The sequence below is a fragment of the Aedes aegypti genome, chromosome 1 (assembly GCF_002204515.2).
Source record: "Aedes aegypti strain LVP_AGWG chromosome 1, AaegL5.0 Primary Assembly, whole genome shotgun sequence".
In the NCBI taxonomy this organism is placed as follows: Eukaryota; Metazoa; Arthropoda; class Insecta; order Diptera; family Culicidae; genus Aedes; species Aedes aegypti.
The window spans coordinates 32,149,940-32,170,860 of record NC_035107.1 but is presented as its reverse complement, the minus strand read 5'-3'; the positions used below and the strand labels follow the sequence as shown (position 1 = coordinate 32,170,860).

At 39.2% G+C, this 20,921-nt stretch overlaps 1 protein-coding gene across 2 annotated transcripts in view; it reads right to left on the bottom strand.

Moving 5' to 3' along the window:
- Positions 1–833: 833 nt before the first annotated feature.
- LOC110674838 (paired box protein Pax-1) overlaps positions 834–20,921 on the bottom strand; it is a 228,182-nt gene continuing 208,094 nt past the window's right edge. For both annotated transcript variants that reach the window (XM_021839331.1, XM_021839332.1), the window contains one exon: positions 834–2,521. In XM_021839331.1, coding sequence (XP_021695023.1) covers positions 1,650–2,521 — 872 coding nt within the window. In that variant the 3' untranslated portion in view covers positions 834–1,649. The remainder of the gene's footprint in view (positions 2,522–20,921) is intronic.

Genomic DNA, 20,921 nt, shown 5'->3' with positions numbered 1-20,921 from the left:
AACTTTTCTACACGATTTAAACCCGTTAAAAAACTCAAATTTTGGAAATGTTTCCATGATGGTAGTTACTGTTAGGACTTAGAATGACGTTGCAATGTGGATCTCGTGAGGAGAAAACGACACAAAATCCTGAAAGTGGCATTTTGGACCATTGACCCTACCTGTTGTTGTTCAAAACCATACAAAAAAGAATAGTTATAGAATTAACAATTCTCGAAGACTTATTCAAACAGACTCAAGTCAGAAAAGTTAACAAACTTACTTTATCAATCCTACGTGTTTCGCAGACGAAATTCTACACGTTCCGCTCTAAACCAACTCGATTTTTCACTTTTATAACGTATAATTTCCGGATTTACAAAACGACGAAAGTAAGATTCTCCACTTTCGCAACCTAACCGCTACTTTCGCCGCTCCGCTGTAACTGATGGAAATGGCTTATCATTTTGTCATACATTTTTTGTGAGAAGTGATAGGAACTACCTAGTGTTTTAACGCGAGCTGGTTGCATGTAAAATTTAAGCTATATACACGGTAAAAAAAAATGTTAAAAAGGGGATTCATTTTAATACAGTTTTAGAAGAAAGGTTGTGATTCTTCTTAATTAACTTTCCCAAAACCGTATGAAAGTTACTTACGTCGATTTGAAAAAGTAATCGAGAATTAAGCCATCTTACGAGACGTTCGGTTGACGTTTTCTGGCGTACCGCTCATTGTTATTGTTCAAAAAACTAGCATGATATGTGAATAGTGCTAGTCACATTTTCGATGGTGATGATGTTTTCGTCTCTTTCAGGCTATGTTTCGACTCGGTTATATGTTTGATGTTACCAGAATATAAAAGAAATTGTTCCCTGCCTGCTGATTTTAATTTTACCGGGGGAGATTGAAAAGCTCGTTGCACGCCATTATTGAATGAGTTCCTCCCAAATGTGGCGCTAGAAGAAATGTAAATAAATGAGCCCGCCAGCAAGTTTCAAAGCTTGTAAACAAGCAAAAAACATATGCTTCGAAACGTCTCATAAAATGCCTTACACACCATTCATTTGTCGTGCTGATAAATTGCTATTGTTGTGTTCCGATCCATAATATGGATTGGTTGGATTCATGAAAAGGATCTTCCTCTTCAACTGGTTATTTCGATTTATGACTAACTCTTCACTCGGAAAGTGCTCATTTTCAAGTTGATAACCTCCTACCAAACAATCACGATTCACTGTTCACACTAAATATAAAACTAAATCAACTGAGACGAATCAACTGGTTCCTTATGGTTCATATTGCACTGGTTTTAAAGTTTCTCACTAAATTTCGTCCAAAATACCCTTTCCCCTTAACTTTCTAACCAGCTTCAATTTCCCCGGTTCTTCCTACTCTCTCGCTGCCATTTCTCAGAACCTCAATCGGAAACAAAAAACTTTAAAACCTATCAAAACACTTATCTACACACTAATTGAACAGCATTTGCCCCATACCCACGCATTCACACTTCGAAAAATAAGTAAAATTTGACCTAACACGAACAGAAAAAAAAAAAACGAACATCGTTTGCGCGCTCTTCCAGTCTAGAACAGCACACTCTGAGCGAACAGCGAGGCCGACACCGACGGCCTCGTAGCAGAACCGGACCCGGACCCGTCGGCGGCGTCCTATAACCCGGAAGCGCTGGCCAGTCCCCCGTGGTGCATTCCGCCGCTCTGCAGATACATGTAGTAGTTGTACGAGTTGGGCGACTGGTGGTGGTGGGCACTCTCCTGCATCTGGTGCTGCATGTTGGCCGCGGCGGCCATGTTCGGAACTACGGACCCCAGCGAGGGCGGCGGAGGCGTCGTGTGGCACTGGGACGTCGGGACGTTTCCACCGTTTCGGAGCGCCGCCACCGCTGCCTGATGGTGCACGTTGGCCAGGATGTCCGTGACGGAGTGCGACGAGGGCCAACAGTGATGATGAGGTGATCGGATCGGGGTTACTCCCGGAGTTGGCGGCGAAGGACTTCCCCCGCCGCAGGACATTTCCGACTTGAGCGAGTTGGCCGTCGTGTACGGGTACGAGGGGTAGATCGAGTTGTAGAGGTGGGGCGTGTGCGGGGTGTGACTTCCGGTGTGGTGGTGGGTGATGTTCCCAAGCTTGTTCCGCAGGATCCTCGATATGGAACTCACGCTGGGGACGTTGTTCTTGTCGCAGACACCGTCGGAAAGCAATCGATCCCGGATTTCCCACGCAAATATCCCCGGGTCTTTCTGCTTGAGCTCCCGAATATACGTTACGACCTTGGGGGTAGTGACCCGAGGTTTCGACCCTCCGATGGCTCCCGGGAGAATGGAACCGGTTTCGTGGTAGCGTGCTAGTATCTTGGAGACGCAGCCGTGGCTGACGCGCAGTTGGCGGGAGATGTCACACGGTCGGATGCCGAGCCGGGCCAGTTCGACGATTCGCATCCGGGTGCTGTTGGGCAGAGGCCGCCCATTGACGAACACTCCGCCGAGCTGGTTCACTTCGCCGTACTGCTGGGCCTGGTTTTCTGGATTATGGAAGAGAGAAAGAGAAGGACGTTGATTAGAAACGTGACGAATAACAAAATTAAAGAATTAACAAGTGTTTACTTATTATCGTAATGTTTACATGGAAATCACTATATGATAAAGTTTTAAACCAGCGGCTTCTGTAAGATTCAGTTCTGTTTTTGTCCACCGTGCAAAAGCTGAGAAAGCAAAGCATACCTTGTACTCGGCACAAATAATCCAATCAGGATAAAAGCCACAAGCGTACAACCTAGTAGGCCACGGCAAGCGCGGCAAACCATCACCGCCACCAGCGCAAACGGCCCGACCCGCCATAAATCAATTTCGGTAATGAAAGCTGTGGAAATTAAATGTGCGACGCATGTTTTAGCTCAACTCACATATGAAAACACTCGCGTCGCGTCCGTCACTTTGTGGACGACACGTCTTCTCCGCACACACGGTAGACTCCATTTCCTCCTGCTTGCGCAACCCTTTCTGGCCCAGTAATCGCAGTAGACGGGGTCTGAATTTTCATCATCATCACCATCATCAAAGCAACCCGAAATGAGATGAAGGAAACTCATCGCGGGATTTTCCTGCTCGTTTTTTTCGGGCATTCCGTTTCGCGACAACACTTGGAGCTTGCTTGTCGCCATAGCCATCAGAGTACGCTGTGCACTTCTTGATGTGAAGTTCCTTGCGGATCTAGTCCCAGCAGCATTCAGTGAATGACCCGAGGAAAATGGCGTGAACTGCGTGACGATGACAGTGGTGGTGGTGGTGACAGACAAGTGAAAATTTATGAACTAAAATGTGTAGCAGTGACATTGAACTTTTTTTGAAAACGTAATTATGGAAAATGTTGAGATCGAATACTGCTCAAGATTCTGAATCATTATTTCCTCCAGCTCAGCTCAAAACTTTGAGCAAATCCTCCTTATACAGTTGACTTTCAACATCTCGATATCGAAGGGACCATCGATATGGGGCACTGCACAAAAATCATTCTCTCTCTTTCACACTCCCATGAAATTAGTGAACAACAAGGCCAGTAAACGTCAAAAACCCATACAAAATCAAAACAGTGCAGAGATCGAGACAAAGAACATATTTTTAATGAATACTAGATTGAAAACCTCTCCGTTGTTGAAAAAAAAAGAAAATATTGAATAAGCAGATGTCATTTTGCGTTCCTAGCTTGTTTTGAATCACGAAAATTTGGTCTAGTAACCTTTGATATTAGTCATATCGACATACGGAGAGAACATCTGGAACAAAAAATCAACAGAAGTACATCGTGATATGGAGTTATCGAGATAAGGAGGATATCGAGATATGGAGAGGGAAAATGTATGCAGAATGAAAGGACCGAAGTAATCATCGACATAGGGAGAGATATCGAGATGTAGAACATCGAGATGTGGAGAGTCGACTGTACTACGTTCAGACTAGAGCTGATATAACGTAATATAAGCTTTCTTGATATCAGAAACCATACATCAAGCTTTCCCTGGAAATAATAAGTATGACGTAGCTCATATTACTTAATATCAGCTCTAGTCTGAACAAAGTATTAGCTTCCCAATGCATTAAGAAAAAGCTACACATTATGCATTGAAGCCTGATTTGCTGCTGAAAAGGAATCGCTACTGATATTTCTCGCCAATTTCTTGCAAGAATTTTCCACAGCGACTCCCGTTTGAATGTGTTAGGTTTGAATTGACATCTTTTTTCAACTGCGTACTGCAATCAGAAAAAAAGTAAGGAAGAAAAATTTCCAACCCGGAAAGATGCTCTCGGTGGGATTCAACGATTGACGAATTATAACTTTTGGCACCAACCGTAATTTTGAGACCTGTTTAAATAGGGCACAAGACGGTCTTTAACGAAAACATCCAGAGATTTATTCAAGAATTCCTCTCTAAATATTTTCATTATTTCGAAGATTCCTCCAGGGATAATCTCTACCGTAATCGTTACAGCAATTTCTTCATTAGAGCTTTTGCCAGAGATTCCTCAAGAAAGAAGTTTTGTTCGCCATGATAAATTTCAGAAAGGTTCCGATAGGGTTCCAAGTATATCATAGCAATTTCTCTAGGAGTTCCTCCAGAAATTCGATAAGGGGTTCGTCAAAAGATTCCTGCAAAAAATATGTACAAGGATTGCTTTAGAGATTTCGCAAGGAATCCCTGCAGGAATGTCTCTAGTGATTCCTTCCTAGATTCCTCTAGTTTTTTTTTTTTTTACTGGGATTCATCCAGGAATTTCTCCCAGAAATCCACCAAGATCTGTTTCAGGAAGTATTTCAGGAAAGCTCCGGAATTTCTCCAGAGATGTTTCAGACGATTTCTTCTAGTATTCCTTCAGAGATTCCTCTAGAAAATTGAGGATTCTTGTTCATCTGTTATGGAGGGATTATTAGAGTACCGCAAAACGTGATAACTTTGATAGTTCTTAGGAAGAAAATCTGAATATTTCTGAATGATTTCATAATTTTTATTTGAAATTTTTAAAATAAATACTGGTATCTTAGTTATCTATTGCAGTTGACAGATTGCATAACGATTCGTTTTGAATTCCTGTAAATTTTCATATAATCGAAAATCGATTTTCGGTAATGGCGTAACTTTGATAATGGGTAGGACACAACCAAGAACTACCATTTTACATCATTGCAGTTAGAACTGAATCGATTAATGATAATGGAGAACGTGAATTAGATTTCATTGATTGATGTACAGAATGTATACAAAAATTCACCTTAAAAATGTTTTCAGTCAAAACAAACATGACAAACACTATTGTACGTTGATAATGATTTATATAATATCATATCCCTCAATAGATATCGATTGTAAAGCATGTTTCCAAATTGGATTTACCATAAATCAATCATTTTTTGCAATATAAATAATCATGTTTTGAACATAGCCGAAAGAATTACTAAGCTTTTACGCTAGCATGCCATAATTTTTGAATCACCCCTCTTTGACATTTCTTGCATACACTATAATTTTTATAGCTAGATCAAAGTATGCTTTGGGTATTTGTTTAATTGACAAGGAACGTCAAAAATTTTCATTGTTGTTACTAGGATATGAAAATCATTTTTTTTTCAAGTTTACTTTTTTGATTCAAGTGTTTTCTTTTCCAAATTAATGAAAAACGATCAACGACAGCGGGCATATTCATATATCAAAACGTGGTCGTCTAAAAGAGTCCGTGAGAACCACTTATGCTCTAAACATTTTGGAGCACCTTCTAATCCAGAACAAGACATTATGGTAGCCATAATCATTCCTTATACTTTTGTTTTGAATTTGACTTTAAAATGGTAGCTTGTGATTTATCATGCCGATATATGCGTTGACTTAGTGCTTTTAATATGAATAAAATCTAAGCCTTCCACAACACCCTCCCGCAACGCATTTTAATTTTCCCATATTCACTAAATATATACACTTTAAACAAGGAAGAAGTGTTCGAACAACTGTGGGATAAGTTAGAAATTGATGTGTAAATCACATATCAATGCAATATGTGGCGCTTTTCAAACACCTAACAGACTAATTTTGAAACTTGTCACTTTATGGGATGTACATTTTTTTGTCGTCTTTATTCTACGCACATCAATTTTTATCGCTGAATTCAGTAAAATTTCGCCTTCCTGGTCATCAGCATCGATTTGTTGAATTTAAGCAATTCAGCTGCATGGATTTGGTGAGTGGATTTATATGGATTGGATGAATGTTTAATGTTTTGGTTCTTTGGCATGGTTACTATATCGTCCATGGTTCTTTCTACAAGCTCGTGAAGTTCCACGTTTTTCAGGTGCCTAAAAGTTGTAAAAGAAATAAGATTACAGAAAGAAAGCGATATATATTTAAGAATTGATTTCCGAATTTAATGATATCTAGCTGCAAAACAAATAGTCTGACAGGTTAGTCAACAATTTCAAACTATAGCTTACTTGGGTGATACTATAAAATATATAGGCAAGAAATGTCACAGTCGAATCACCCCCGTCAGTTTTGTAGCTGGCGTAAAAAGCTGTTATGGGCGTTGCATACTTCTAGGCGTTTAACGTTATATGGGAATTTCTTACTTTGGTTACAAAAATGGTCTCAATTTGTAAAACTGCTTTTTGCTAAGAGATTCGAGACCGAATTCATGTTCTACTGGAACTAGGCTATCAAGAATTAGTGACGAACCCGTTATAACTTCATCAACTAGTGATCGTAAAAAAATGTTTGTAAGCGTTTCAAAAAAGCTAAACTCTCATCAATTTTTAAAATTCGAATATAAATTTTCAAATGCTCTCCATTGGCGTAGGAACAGGGGGGGGGGGCAGGGGGGCCAGGCCCCCCCAGAGTCATCCAGGCCCCCTCCAGAATTTTGGATGATAATATATATAAAAATGAAAAAAAAAAAAAAAAATTGCATAATTCTAAAGTGAAGAAAAATGTTCTGAATCAATTGACAAATATTTGTCAGCAGTTACGTTCTTTTATTCTGTTAAACAATAGTGGGAAAACCTCGCTTGTCGTACACAGCATCAGTGTGACAGTTAGCTGTCTTCGTGCGACCATCGAAAGATTAATTGTTCGGCTGTTGCTCGACAACTCCGTTGCAAAAAATACTGTGATACTAGAGACTGTTAGTATCCAGGAAATGCGGTTCCTTAAATTCGTATTTTTTGAACAGTACAAACAATACTATTTCAAATGTTTTAGCATAGAGCAGCATTTTAACTGCAATATGATTTTCTATGTTCTTGGAGAGTGCCCTGAATAATTACAACTTGGAGGGTCGATACAATAATTACAACTCGTATAAAATTAATACAACTCGTCAAAATTAATAGATATTAAAGCTGTCGGCAAATAAATAAATAGGCAAAATTACTAAAGGAACTCCTTAGACATAAGATAGCGGGAATTATTGACGAAAAACAAGGCCTTATTCATAACACATCTCTTCCACGAATTTCAATCTGCTTAAGGCTTCTAAGAAAAGTTAAAACAATCGGCTATAGTTTTTTATTCTAGCAATTTGTTCTTTCTTTGTTTTCGCTTCAGTTTTTTAAAATAATTTCCTAAATTGAATTTAAATTGCTTAAGTTCTATACTACGTTTTACCTAGAAAAAAATGTGCAGTCTCTAGAATTTCAGTTTAGTCAAGTTCGTTAAGGTATATCAAAGAGTCTTTAAACCTTTTGCTACAAACCTCTTAGAATCTCTTAGAAATTAGTCAAATAATATTGTGAGATTTGCTCATGTTCAAGTTGATCCCGAAATGCGTTCCCGGATTTAACTAAAAAAATATACTTAACCTTTCAAAACTTCAAACTTTGCCTTAGCAATTTTTCCAAAAAAAAAAATCATTGATTCTGTCAAATTCCTTTATATAGTTTTCCCAAAATAGGTATTGAAAACTTTATCGCGAAGTTCATCAAAAGTTCTTCAGATATATTTGCAAAAAAACTTCGTAAATTGCGTCACAAATTCTCCTGTGTTTTTTTCTGTAAATTCTACTTGAAATCCCCGGATTATGTAGAAATTATCTACAAAAAGTATTTTTGGAATGCCTTTCGGCTTCGAATCTTCAGAGGAAATCAATATAATTTGCTCCCGAAATAAGCATAGCGGTAAAGTAAATCTATGGAGAAAAAATTAGAATAATAACTGGGCAGCGATTAACTAACAAATTCATGAAGAAATTTATAAAGATCTTCCATAAAACATTACTTTAGAAATACTTTTATCAATTCAGCAAAAAATCCATATTCTGGAATTGAATTCTGGTGCAATTCCAAGGCAGGCTTTTTTGGCAGAATTGGGCATCCAGAAGTCGAAGGAGGAATTCTGCTAGATTTCAAGAATAATTTCTAAAGAAGATTCTGATGGATCTCCTAGAGAAATTTATTTTTTAATTCATTAGAGAGATTTCAATTATCCTGTAATTATTCATCTCCAAAGAAAATAAAATAGATAATCACTTATTTTTGGTTGTTTCGTTATCCATCTTGTTTCTATCTGCTTTAACATTTTGTTGTTTTTCCTTCTTTGGTATGACGCTTCCTCAAAAAACATCGCTTAAAAAATCATTCTCTAAAAGCAACATTTTAAAGAATCCAAAGGAAAATAAATAATTCTAGGAGTTTGAATCAAATCAGGATTCTTATACGTATGGTTCCTGATTTCTGAATGTCCTTTAGGAATTCCTCAACGAATTTCCTAAGTGATGCAAAAAATTCCTATGAGTTTTAAATCGTAAATTTTATCATAAAACATTTTTGGTTATGTTCTCGAAAAATACCTCCAATATTTTCAAGTTAAACTACTACAGATCTACCACAAAAGTTAAAAATATTCCCTCAATAAAGTGTGTTTGGAATTTCCACAAGTATAAAAAATAGTTTTTAGATAAATCAGTTAGCCATACTACCATGAAGTTTCGGAGTTCATGCAAAACATTTTACAACATGTTAGATACAAACAACTTCAATAAAATTTCTACTTGATTGAACATCATTGCCCATTATAAAAGACGATGAAAATGAACAAGATTTTTTTGTAGTAAATCCAACAAAAAACACCAAAGCTTTTTCCGTGAGGTACATCGTCAAGAAGGTCGTCAAAAAGTATCAACAACTCGACGGTTAACTCATGAAATTCCAAACAAGAATTCAGTATATCTTCCAAATTTAGATAGAACTTCAATGAAAAAAAAAAGAAGTCCATGAAAAGATTCGTAAAGTAATTTGTAAGGATTTCCCTTTAAAAATATCGAGGTATTTCTGGAGAAGTTTTTGAGCCAAATACGTTAAGTGGCTGAATTATTAGATATTATTTATAAAAGAATCCTTGAATTAACATTTGGAAAAAATAATGAAGTAATTTCTGAAACCTGAGGTATATTCCTTATGGAATTTCTGGAGAATATTATCTGAGATGTTCAAGAATAAATTTTAAAATCCATTTGTAAAACTGTTAAAACTGTTAAACTGTTATTCTTTTAAAAATCCCCAAAAGAATCGATAATGCTGTTTAAAGTAGAACATCTTTGGAAAATGCTTGGGTGGAACTCTGGCGAATTTTTTTGAAATGATCGACGATATCTCAGGGGAAGCAATACTTTAATTCAATAGAGAAGTCGCTAAACAATTTTCCCGGGAAATTTTTAAGTACTTTTACGGAAGAGTTTATGAACAGCTGATCTTATTCTGCTAAAACCTTTGGAATGATTGAATTTTTAAAAAATAGGTACGCCTGATTGAATAAATTTTAAAATATTACAGAGGGGTCTGTAAAGAGAATTTTGAAGGAATTCGGTGATTAATATCAAATTGATTTTCAGACAAATATTAAGGTGATTATAGAACGAAGCCAGACCTCAAATTTTCAAGAGCACATTCTTGCTTGCTGGTGGTGACAAATGGGATAAATTTTCAACGCGGACCGCTGTTTGGTTCTCAAGAACAGCGGTCCGCGTTGAAAATTTATCCCATTTGTCACCACCAGCAAGCAAGAAATTTGAATAGTTTTCAACGCGAACTGTTGTCAGATTTTCCAGTCTTGACTCAATATATTTCTCTAGTGATTTCTTCAGAATTTCCTCCACCAAAACATATAAAGATATCCTCAAGTGGTCCTCTGAAGATTCTTCCAGGAATTATTATTATTACAGATATTGCTTGCGGGATTCCTCCACGGATCGCTCCAAGGTTTCTACCAGGAATTTCTGCAAATGTTCCACAACTCACAAATTCCTCAAGAATTTCTTGCAGGAATTTTTCCACAGTTATCACGAGAAAAATCGTGAAATGAATTATTCTAATGATGTCTGCAGATAATCCTGCAGGTATTCCCCAGAAATTTCTCCAGGGATTCGTTGCAAAGAACCTATCGGGGATTCCTCCAAGAGTTCTTCTTGAAATTCCGACAGAGATTCTCCTATGAATGCAGGAATTTCATCAAAAATCATCCTAAGAATTACTTCAGGGATTGTTTTAGAAAAATCTCTACAATTGATCCAGTAAATGCTCTACATTGATTATTTTTGGAAAATATCTTCATCGAATTCTCCAGAGATCTCTCCTCAGTTTTCTCCAAGAATTATTGCAGGGTTTGCTCCACAAAAATCTCTACAGGGTTTTTTTTCCAGAGATTTATCTACACATTTCAACAGCAAAATCTCTACAGTGATTCTTCATGGGATACCTCCAAGGATTCTTCAGGAAGTCCAGACAACCAGAAATCGCATGAAAGTTCACGTTACAACTCGTTTATTCATACTAATTACATCAAACTCGCAAAACACCGTGGATAAACTCGTCAGATTAATGAGTTTCCTCGCATAAAACACTTCTTTCTGAGTTCATTTGTACATTTTGTTTCGTCCCGTACACTCGTACAAAGTAAGTCGCATCAACCCGTAGCAGCTGTCAAATCAACATTTGTTATCATAAGTTAAGTCGCACAAGATCACAGGTTAGTTCGGTTTTATATTTATACACTCGCATTGTATGTTATTATTCATCACATAATATATGCATGCATATCGCCTCCACTTTTGTACGTAGAAGGCCTTTTTCGCGACATCTTATAAGTGAAATTTTGCACATACAAAGTCTCCAGGTAATTTCGTTATACGTACATTTTGGTTGTCTGGGACTCTTCCAGAAATTCTTTCAGAAGGCTGGTTCGATTCCCGCTTCAGTCCGGAAATCTTTTCGTCAGAAATGTGTTTCGACTGTGAATTTGCCCAATTTGCATGCCAGTCCGTTGTCTGGTGTGGACAAATCGTCCACTGCAAGCATTTACGTGTAGGTGTCTTTTTTAAGTGTTTCTCCAAGTATTGCTCCAGGAATCTCTTCAGGAACTTATCTAGGTTTTTTTTTTTTCAAAAGCTTCTTCAGGAAAAGTGTCCCTAGAGGAATCTCTAAAAAACGCAGATGAAATTCTGGATGAATTCTTATTCATTTTGATGAAATCCTTGGAGGAATTCATGGGCGAATCTCTGTAGGAATTTCTAGAGTTATTCTCGAAAAATTCCTTGGAGCAGTTTTTGGAGGACCAGAATGCAATTTTAGGTAGAACCCCTGGAAGATTACCTAAAAAATCCTTAGAATAATTCATGTAGTGATTTTCATGGATGCATGTCTGAGTCTCAGACTCTAAAAGAATTGGGTTGTTTAGTGATGAAAAATTCACAGTTCTTTGTAGCTAGATCGAAAGAGCACATTTTTCTAAGTGTAACACGATTCTATTGCGCTTCTATTTCTTAATTTTGATATAGTAAATGATTAAAAAAGATTTCATTACGTCGACTCAATGACATTTCAATTTACATAATGACAGCTCGTCGCGAAGTAAAATTTTCCGAGGGGTGATTCAAACGCGATTTCCATACTAAATTCAAACGTGTTTTAACATAGTTCCAGGGTACGGAAAATTATGAAACTTTGGATTCTGACTCAGTTTTTAAAGTAGAATGTTACTTTCGTCGACGACTGGAGCTGGTTTACAGTTGTGTTCCTAAGGGATCGTTAAAATATTACGTAACGCAACAGGGGGAGCGAGGGGGTCTTACATGGTGTTACGGTCCAAAAAAAAATTTAAAATTTTCCATACACATTCTGTTACGTGGGGAGGGAGGGGGTCTAAAATTGTCATATTTTGCGTTACGTAATATTTGAATGAACCCTAATGAACTCGAAAGACGAAGTGATGGACAAATTCGAAGAGTACGAAGCGTTAGTGAATGCGAAGTTCGGGAAACGCATTTCGCGGTTGTGCTGCGATAACGGTGACGAGTACGTCGGTCGCGAGTATCGAAAGTTCTGCAAGAAGAAGGGGATAACAATCGAGTAGGGGAACTGGGGGTAAAATGAACACCCTAAGCAATTTTCATGTTTTCTTGCTCATGGAGCTGTCAGATTCTTTTTCAATAGCTCAGAATTGAAGAAGGATGTTTATGCAATGTAACAAGTTAAAATATTGTGAGGGAAATAGAATTTTATCATCATTACTATAATTTTGAAAATTGCTTTCCACAGAGTCAATGTTCCAATCATGTGTGTAAAATGAACATGTAACGGGGGTAATGTGAACATATACTTGGGGGTAAAATGAACATACAATGGGGGTAATATGAACATATACTGGGGGAAAAGTGAACACATGCTGGGGGTAAAATGAACATGCAGTGGGGGTAAAATGAACATTATTTGAATTGAACGGGTTGCGGCACGATTCTTGGCATCTGGTACATGATCAATGCATATCTCAAGACATTCCAGAATCGATGGAACGTTTAGCTGCGACCATTTGGATGGCTGTCGAGGTCCGTCTTTGTATTTTCTCCGGAAAACTCTTGGCATCTGAAATAGAATCCGGTAGTATTTGCCCTACCATGGTGTTCATTAGAGTGATGCAAATTTTGAAATGTTTGCTCCCCTATGCTTAAACGATTTTATTCATGGTAAATAGCATTCTCCCAAAGTTTGAAGTGATTCGGAAGAAACTTAACTGTGCACACGCCATTTGAAGTTTATATGGAGATTTCTATGGCAAACGCCAATCCTTTGTGTTCAGCTCTCTATCTCTTTGTTATAATATTTTATGGAAAAGTGAACAAATTATTTTAATGTGAAATCCTCCCAGCTACAACTTTGCCGAAGACCACTTTTTGATTAGACCTCAGGATAAATTGTTATTCAGAATAGATCAAAGTAATCCAGGCTACTATGTTCTACAGCAAAACAGCAGTGTTGCTCTAAAAGCAATGAATGATCCTCTCAGCATGATTTAGAATTTGTTATCAATAATAACAAATTATCCTCACGTCCCATCGAAATGTGGTCTTCGGCAAAGTTGTAGTTGGGAAGTTTTCACATGAAATGAGTGTATTCACTTGTCCATAGATTATTATGACGAGCAGTTAGAGGACTGAACAGAAAAGGTTTGCCTTTTTCAAAGTAATTTCCATATAAACTTCAAATAGCGTGTGCACAACCAAATTTCTTCCGAATCACTTCAAATTTTGGGAGGATCATTTTCATCATAATTGACATCGTTTAAGCATAGGGGAGCAAAAACTTCAAAATTTGCATCAGTCTAGTGTTCATATTACCCCCATCTCGAGTGGTTCATTTTACCCCCAAAGAATCAACATAATCAAATGATTTATTCTAAAAATTTAGAAGATAAAAATACTTTCAATTTCCATCTACTTATCATAAATACCTTAAAGATATGATGTTCCTCGCAGTTCCAAAGATTTTTGATGATTTTTGTCATAAAAACCTTAAATTCCACGAGTGAAAATTTACATCTTATGAGAAAACGGGGAGGCGTACTTTGTTTTTGTTTACTTTTCCAGCTTTTGACAGTTCTAGATCGCGCTAGAGTTGTCGAAATAGTTTCTTAGTCTAAGGATTACGGATGGTGCTATGTTTTACATAGATTCATAGCATAATTACCGTAAAACACAAACCTGTCCATTTTACCCCCCCTGTTCATTTTACCCGCAGTTCCCCTACACCGTCCCTTACTCTCCAGAGCAGAACGGTGTAAGCGAGCGAGTGAACCGTACGCTCGTGGAGAAGGTTCGTTTCATGCTCGAAGACTGCGGTATTGGGAAGGAGTTCTGAGGTCCTGCGATCCAGACTGCGGCATTCCTGGCGAATCGCAGCCCTGCCGATCGGTCAACGGAAAACACCGGACGAAGTTTGGGAAACGACCTAATGTTCGTGCTCTGCGCGCGTTCGGTGCGATGGTCCACGTTCACATCCCTAAGGAACGTAGGAAGAAGATAAATGCGAAGTCCTGGAAGGGGATTTTCGTGGGGTAAGCTCCCTGCGGATACCGAGTGTGGGATCCCAAACAGAAGAACATCGTTGTTGCGCGAGACGTTGTGTTTGTGGAGAGTGCAACGAGGATGAGTTCGGAAATGGATCCAAAACCCGAGCGTTGTGCTGACGTGTTTCTGATACGGGCGATTCGGGATGATTGGACGAGGTGCCCAAGAGTTGGAGGCCAAGATACTGAGAACGAGGCTGAAGGATGCTGGCTGATCGGTGAGGACGAGCTCAGAAGTGCTGGAAGAACTCGGAAGTCAAGAGGAGCTTGGTGTATGGTGCGGTTGACCAAGAGGAGCTCATGGCTAGGAGGAGCTCGATGCCAGAAGGAGCTTAGCGGACTGATAGAGCTTGCCAAATCTGCCACTTTGCGGTTCGGAGTTTGTGTGATGAGGAGGAGTGTTGGAGAGCAGGTACCTTGCAGTGGAGATGTCTGAGGTAAGAATTGTAGAAGTAGTGATTTAAGCCAATGAAACTGTAATATATACCCTGACATGGAATAAAAGTAAAGTGCTGACGTGGTAGCAATATCAGTCAGTAGCCTGCGGTGTGGAGCAGATGTCTTTGTAGTAGTTTTTTATTTCAATAAGTTGTGTTGACAGAACGATCAGAGAAGCAGAATCCGAAGTGCAACCGGAAGCAGAATCACCGGGGCGCCGATCTGGCCGAATCCGGAGTGGCATCAGAACTACGAAAATGAACTACAAGGGGTTTTGCGCTGAACACTACAAGCTTCGTCGACAACTTGCCAAGCACGGTGGCAGAAATGAAAAAGAGACCAGATTGGGATTAGTGGCAAGCAGCGGTTCATGAAGAGATGGATTCCCTCGAGCGGAACCAAACGTGGACTTGTCAATGCACCCGAGGGGAGTTGTGCCTATTACGTTCAAGTGGATCAGATGGATATGAAGACTGCCTGCCTCAACGGGCATATGGAAGAGGACATCTATATGACCGAACCGAAAAGCTTTGACCGTGGCAAACATCTGAAGTGTCGACTAAACCGGTCTCTGTATGGCCTGAAACAGGCATCAAGGGCCTGGAATGCAAGATTCCACAGCTTCGTCGAACGATTGGGATTCCACCGAAGTTTGAGCGACCCGTGTCTTTGCGTGAAGGGTTCCGGATGCAACCAAGTTATCCTGGTATTCTACGTGGATGATTTGATTGTGGTTGGTCGTCAGCTGAAGGCGTTTGAAGTGGTGAAGCGTTGCCTGGCCGGAGAGTTGGAGATGACGAACATAGGAGAGGTTTGGAGAATTTGCTTCGTCGTTTCAACATGCAAGGCTGCATCACCACCTATCGAGTGCTGCCTGCCGTCTGAACAAAGGGGAACAAGCAGAACGTACTGATAAACCGAACCGAGAGTTGAACGGTTGTCTCACGTACGTTACTTTGACGTCAAGGCCGGACTTGTTCACGGCAGTTAGCTACCTGAGTCGGTTCCAAACGCTCTACGGAAGCTGGGGGCACTGCGAAGAGAGTACTGCTGTCCTTTAAGGGGACGCTGGGTTTGGGACTGGTGTTCATGGCAGAGGAGTCGGCACCGGTGATCGAAGCATTCGCCGATGTGGATTAGGCGAACGACCCTGTGGATAGGCGTTCGCTTACGGCATTCGTCTTTCGGGTATGTGGTTCGACTGTTAGTTGGTTTACCAGAAAGCAATCGACCATCTCACTGTCCTCGACGGAAGTGGAGCTGGTGGCTGTATGTCAAGGAATTTGGCTTGAGCGTGTATTCAAGGATTTGGCGATCGAACCGGAGCATCCAGTTGTTTGTCACGAAGATAATCAATCGACGATTTGGGTTGTAGAAGAAGAGCGTGATACCGGTCGCTTGAAGCACGTTGATGTATAGCATCGATTCGTCCGTGAAGAGATTCAGCGGGGTAAACAGATAGCCGATATCATGACTAAAGGGTTGCCATGATTAAAGTATGTTTAGTTAGGATAGGCAATATCCGAACCCTGTTTGTTCGACCAAACGGGTCGAAAATACCCAGCTTTTTACGCTAGCTATAAAACAACGAGGGGTGATTCGATTTTGACAATTCTTGCCTACAGATTTTATAGCTCGGTCTTAGTAGGCTGAAATTTTAGGTTGTTGATTGAGCTGTCAAAAATTTTCACTACGCTTGTTTAACATCCAAGTTTTGGTATGAATTGTTTTTTTTTCTTAAAAGTATTTATCATATTAATTATTCAGTTTGATTTCATTTAGGAATCCGAGAACCAACAGACTATCCGATGCCTGTAAAATCCAATACACCATGCAGACCTCAACATTATAAAAAAATGTCAATATTACAATACAAATATTATCCATATCACCGCGGTCACCTTATGGCGAAGTCGTTGATCCTGAGAGGTTTTCTCATATTTGAAATTGCTGCTTATTGGGAAAAGTAAAAAAGTACTTTGTAAAAAAAAACAAAAATACATATTTGTAGGAGGGAAACATCTAGGATACTAAAAAATTAGGCTACATCAATGCATGATGTTGCTTTTGGATGGCGCCAAGATTAACGACGCAGTCGAATTTCAAGACAATAGAGAGAAAATTTTGTATGGACTGATTGAATTTTCTAAATCTATCTGTTATGCCATGTGCCAATGATGTGATGTGGTGTTCTGAATTATGTCTGATTCGAGTTTGTCCGTGGCAAGACGAAAGTCAGCCCACATATTGGGCCAAGTAACAGAAGAGGGAATATAGTTAGAGATAGCTCCTGTCCACAAAATGTCTTCTAGGTAACGCCTTCAGAAAACACAAGTACTAATTTAGAGAAATCCAACTCAGAAAGATACCACACAAACTGCGTCCTTAGAAATACTAAAAAAACATGAATTATTTATATTAGAAATAAACGTAAACCATCTTCACAAGTCAGATAGTCCGGTGCCTAAAATCCTTTCCTAAATGGAAGCGTGGAAGCTTTGTAGAAATCAACCTGCACCACGTATATAACTTTTCCATGATAAATTTGAACCAATTTCATATACTTTGTTTATTAACTGGTGTCCTAAAAACTAAAAACAATTAAGCTAAGTATGCTGTTTTGCTCAAGTAAAGTAAAGAATTTCCTTGACTGAACTGGTCAAGAAATTTCCTACAGAGAGCCCCATTTGAAATGACATTTCTGCTCAGCTGCGTACTGCGATAAGAAAAATGAGATTTTCTGGACCATTTCTGGGAAGAAATTTTCCACGCATCGAGATAGGCGATTCCTTTTCTTGTCAGTAGCAAACCAGCCTTTACATTGGAAATTATTATAGAAAATATACAAATTATATTTTAAAACACAAGAATACGTCAAGCCGTTCGTTGTCAACATAACTAATTTCCTTTATCACTAAGCTTGCTATGATTACGCTATTTTAATTTATAGTGTGTGCATGAAACGTCAAACGGGGGTGATTCAAAATTTATGGCAGGCTAACGTAAAACGCTAGGTAGATAAACGAAACCGAACCGTTTTCAAGCGATGCCATCATAATCAGCTGCATTCAATTGACATTTTTATTTCGAACATTCGTTTGACTGATCAACGAATACGTGTCGACTATCGTGATTGCCTACAATACTGGATTTGGGTTCGTTTTTTGTCCACTGTGCATTGTTTGGAAATGTAGTTTTAACATAATGATTTCTGTTAACTGTCCAGGTTTCTCACCGAAGAAAAATGTCATCCGTTTGCAGAAAGCAATTCACCTTATTTTTTAATCTTCTAAAATTATCATAAAAATTGAGCCTGCTGCCATCACATACACACTGTCTATCCCCAAAAGGCAAATTTTCGCCATATTTTTCACAAGCGATGGAGCAGGGGTGGCACGAAGCGAGAAGGTGAGCGGGTGAAATTTCATTTCGTGTGGAAATTGGATTTCACAAGAAGTCGCTGATGGAAGAGAAAAAATAATCGCACCCAAACCAAGCAAGGTGCGTACGAGAGTGCGTGAGAGGTGGGGCACAAGCATTAGATTGGATTGGATTTTGCCTCCCCGACGGCAAAAATCCTGACGAGAATAGCTAAAAAATGGAATTCGTAAGCACGGTGTTGTCTAGACCGTTATTCTGGTTCAAAATATGAAAAAATATTGTGGGGTTTGTTTTGAATTTACATTCCACGAATTTTCACGCCATTTTTATCACGCCAATCTGTCATGAAACGGCCTACTTTTCTGCACTAAAGTATGCAATGCGGAAATAGTCATTACGCAACTGAAACCAGTGCTGTAATGATTCATTATGTAGCGCTTTCTCATTACGCAACTGTTTTGAGTTGCGTAATGAATCATAACACAACGATTTTTCAGAAATTGTAAAATAATGGTGAATGCATCCCAATATAATTTCTGATGCCCTCAAGTGGTCTTCCACGAAATTGCAAAAAATGTTGTACGCAACTCGTTGCAGAACTCGATTTTTACAGCACTCGTCGTAATTATCCTATTCGGCAAGCCTCGTAGGGTAAATTTACGGCTCGTGCAGTAAAAATCATCATTCTGCCACTTGTTCCGTAAACTACTATTACGTAACGCTGTTTCATTACGCAGCTATTTTGAGTTGCGTAATGAATCATTACATAACAATTTTCAGAAATTTCGAAATAAGCGAGAATGCATACCGATACGATTTCTGATAACCTCAAGTGGTCTTTTACGAAATTGCAAAGAGTGTTGTACTCAATTCGTTGCAGAACTCGACTTTTACAGCACTAGCCATAATTATCCAGCTAGGCAAGTAAAGTAGGCTAGAAATAATCTTATATCATCGGGGTAGGCTAAGAATAAAAGATGCGCAAATCTGTCACTTTTATCATACCATTGAAGCAAGAAGAAGTGTTGTAAACTACTATTAAATATCACTGAATATCATTTGGATATGTAAAGCTATAACTTTTGAACAGACGATTTTTTTTTTAAATTGATCCCGGACATGCAGCTTAGTCATATAAAACACCTAGTGAGCTCAGATTGATGGATATTTTTTTCTCTGATAACAACATTCTGGGGCGAGCACCGTGATAACGTTCGTTCGCCACGAGGGGGAAGAAAATGGGAAATTTTTGAGGGAGCACGTCCACAGCCTACTGCCGGCGTGGAGTGGGAACAAAATGGCGGTGGCGGTACCTGCTTAGATCCGGATTCAAGTTCGAGACGCGGGGAATTAGGGTGGAAAAAATGGGAACCAAACTCGGCTGTATAAGAAAAAGGGGGACGACGAATGATGGGCAATGTGCGCGTTGCCAGGCGTGGTGGATGGTTATGGTAGTGGAAAAACGAGATTTCCATAAAATTGTTGAGTAATGACGGAAGCGGAGGGAGAATTATTGCGATATTAGGGGGAAAAGCGAAGCGAAAGCATCATCATCATAATAATCATCGTTCGTTCGTTCGTTTGTTCGTCCGTCGGTGGATGTCAGTGACAGAGAGATGTTGATGGGATTGGCAATAAGAGTTTCGCAGATGGCAAAGGCTTACTAGATCAACACACAAAAAGTTATGTATTTGTGTTTGCGAGTGTATGTCGCTCCGTCTGTCAGCAAACACACGGTCGAACCGGAGAGAACACTGGAATCAAAATTTAGGCAAATATTTAACCGCTTCAATTCGTTTGCAAAGAATATTTTGTGTGTTTGTGTACACCGAAAAATTGCACCGGGGACGGAATATACGTGCGCGCGAGTAAATATGTTTTCGCCGGTAAACGCGCGTTCTTTCTTGGTGGAGTTTTGACGGTATTCGAACGAACGACGGAATCCTAATGAGCTGAGGCTTCTCCGCACCGGGCCGTTCGCTCCGAAGGGTGATTCAATTTACACTTTGTTTGACTTTAATTAAGTACGACCAACAGGATTTTGAATTACGAAATGCTGTTCTTTAAGAGTTCTTCCAATCTTTTTCGTGAAGTTATTGGACATTGGCGAGAAGGGGTCCACGTGCTCTTAATCAGAAAACTTTCATAATCATTATTATGAGCAGTACAGTATTTCGTTTGTATCGTTTGACAGTTGAACGATCTGATGAGTTAACTATCAAACGATGTATGTCAATCTTCAGAAAACACCTGAAACTCCTTAAGAGTGTATTTCGCGCGTCTTTTGTGCTACTGTCAGTTAGAATCACAACAACAAAACGAACTGTGTCGTATATGAAGAATAAAAACTGTTTCGCATTATTTTCCGTATAATTCAGCTGTTTTCCGGTATCCGAATTCTTCCACCCATTAATCACCGCCGCCATCTTTTCAAGTCCCTTGTGTTTCAATCAAGCGTTGGATACTTAAATGCATTGTAATGCGGATTGGATCATTGGAAGTAACTCATTCGCCACTCACCGCATCAAACCCATACGTGGTTTATCCAGAGACGAATAGAGAAATCAGGTCCGTCCCACTCGGGCTCAGATTGGGTACCACTTCTAGTACTGCATTTGGTCCCTCGATAGTGCAAAAGGTACCCAAGTTTGACAGATCGTAGTACACTTTTCATGGCATTCTAGATTTTACTCTATTACCTAATGAGCCATCAAATTTTGGGCAATTGCAAGGG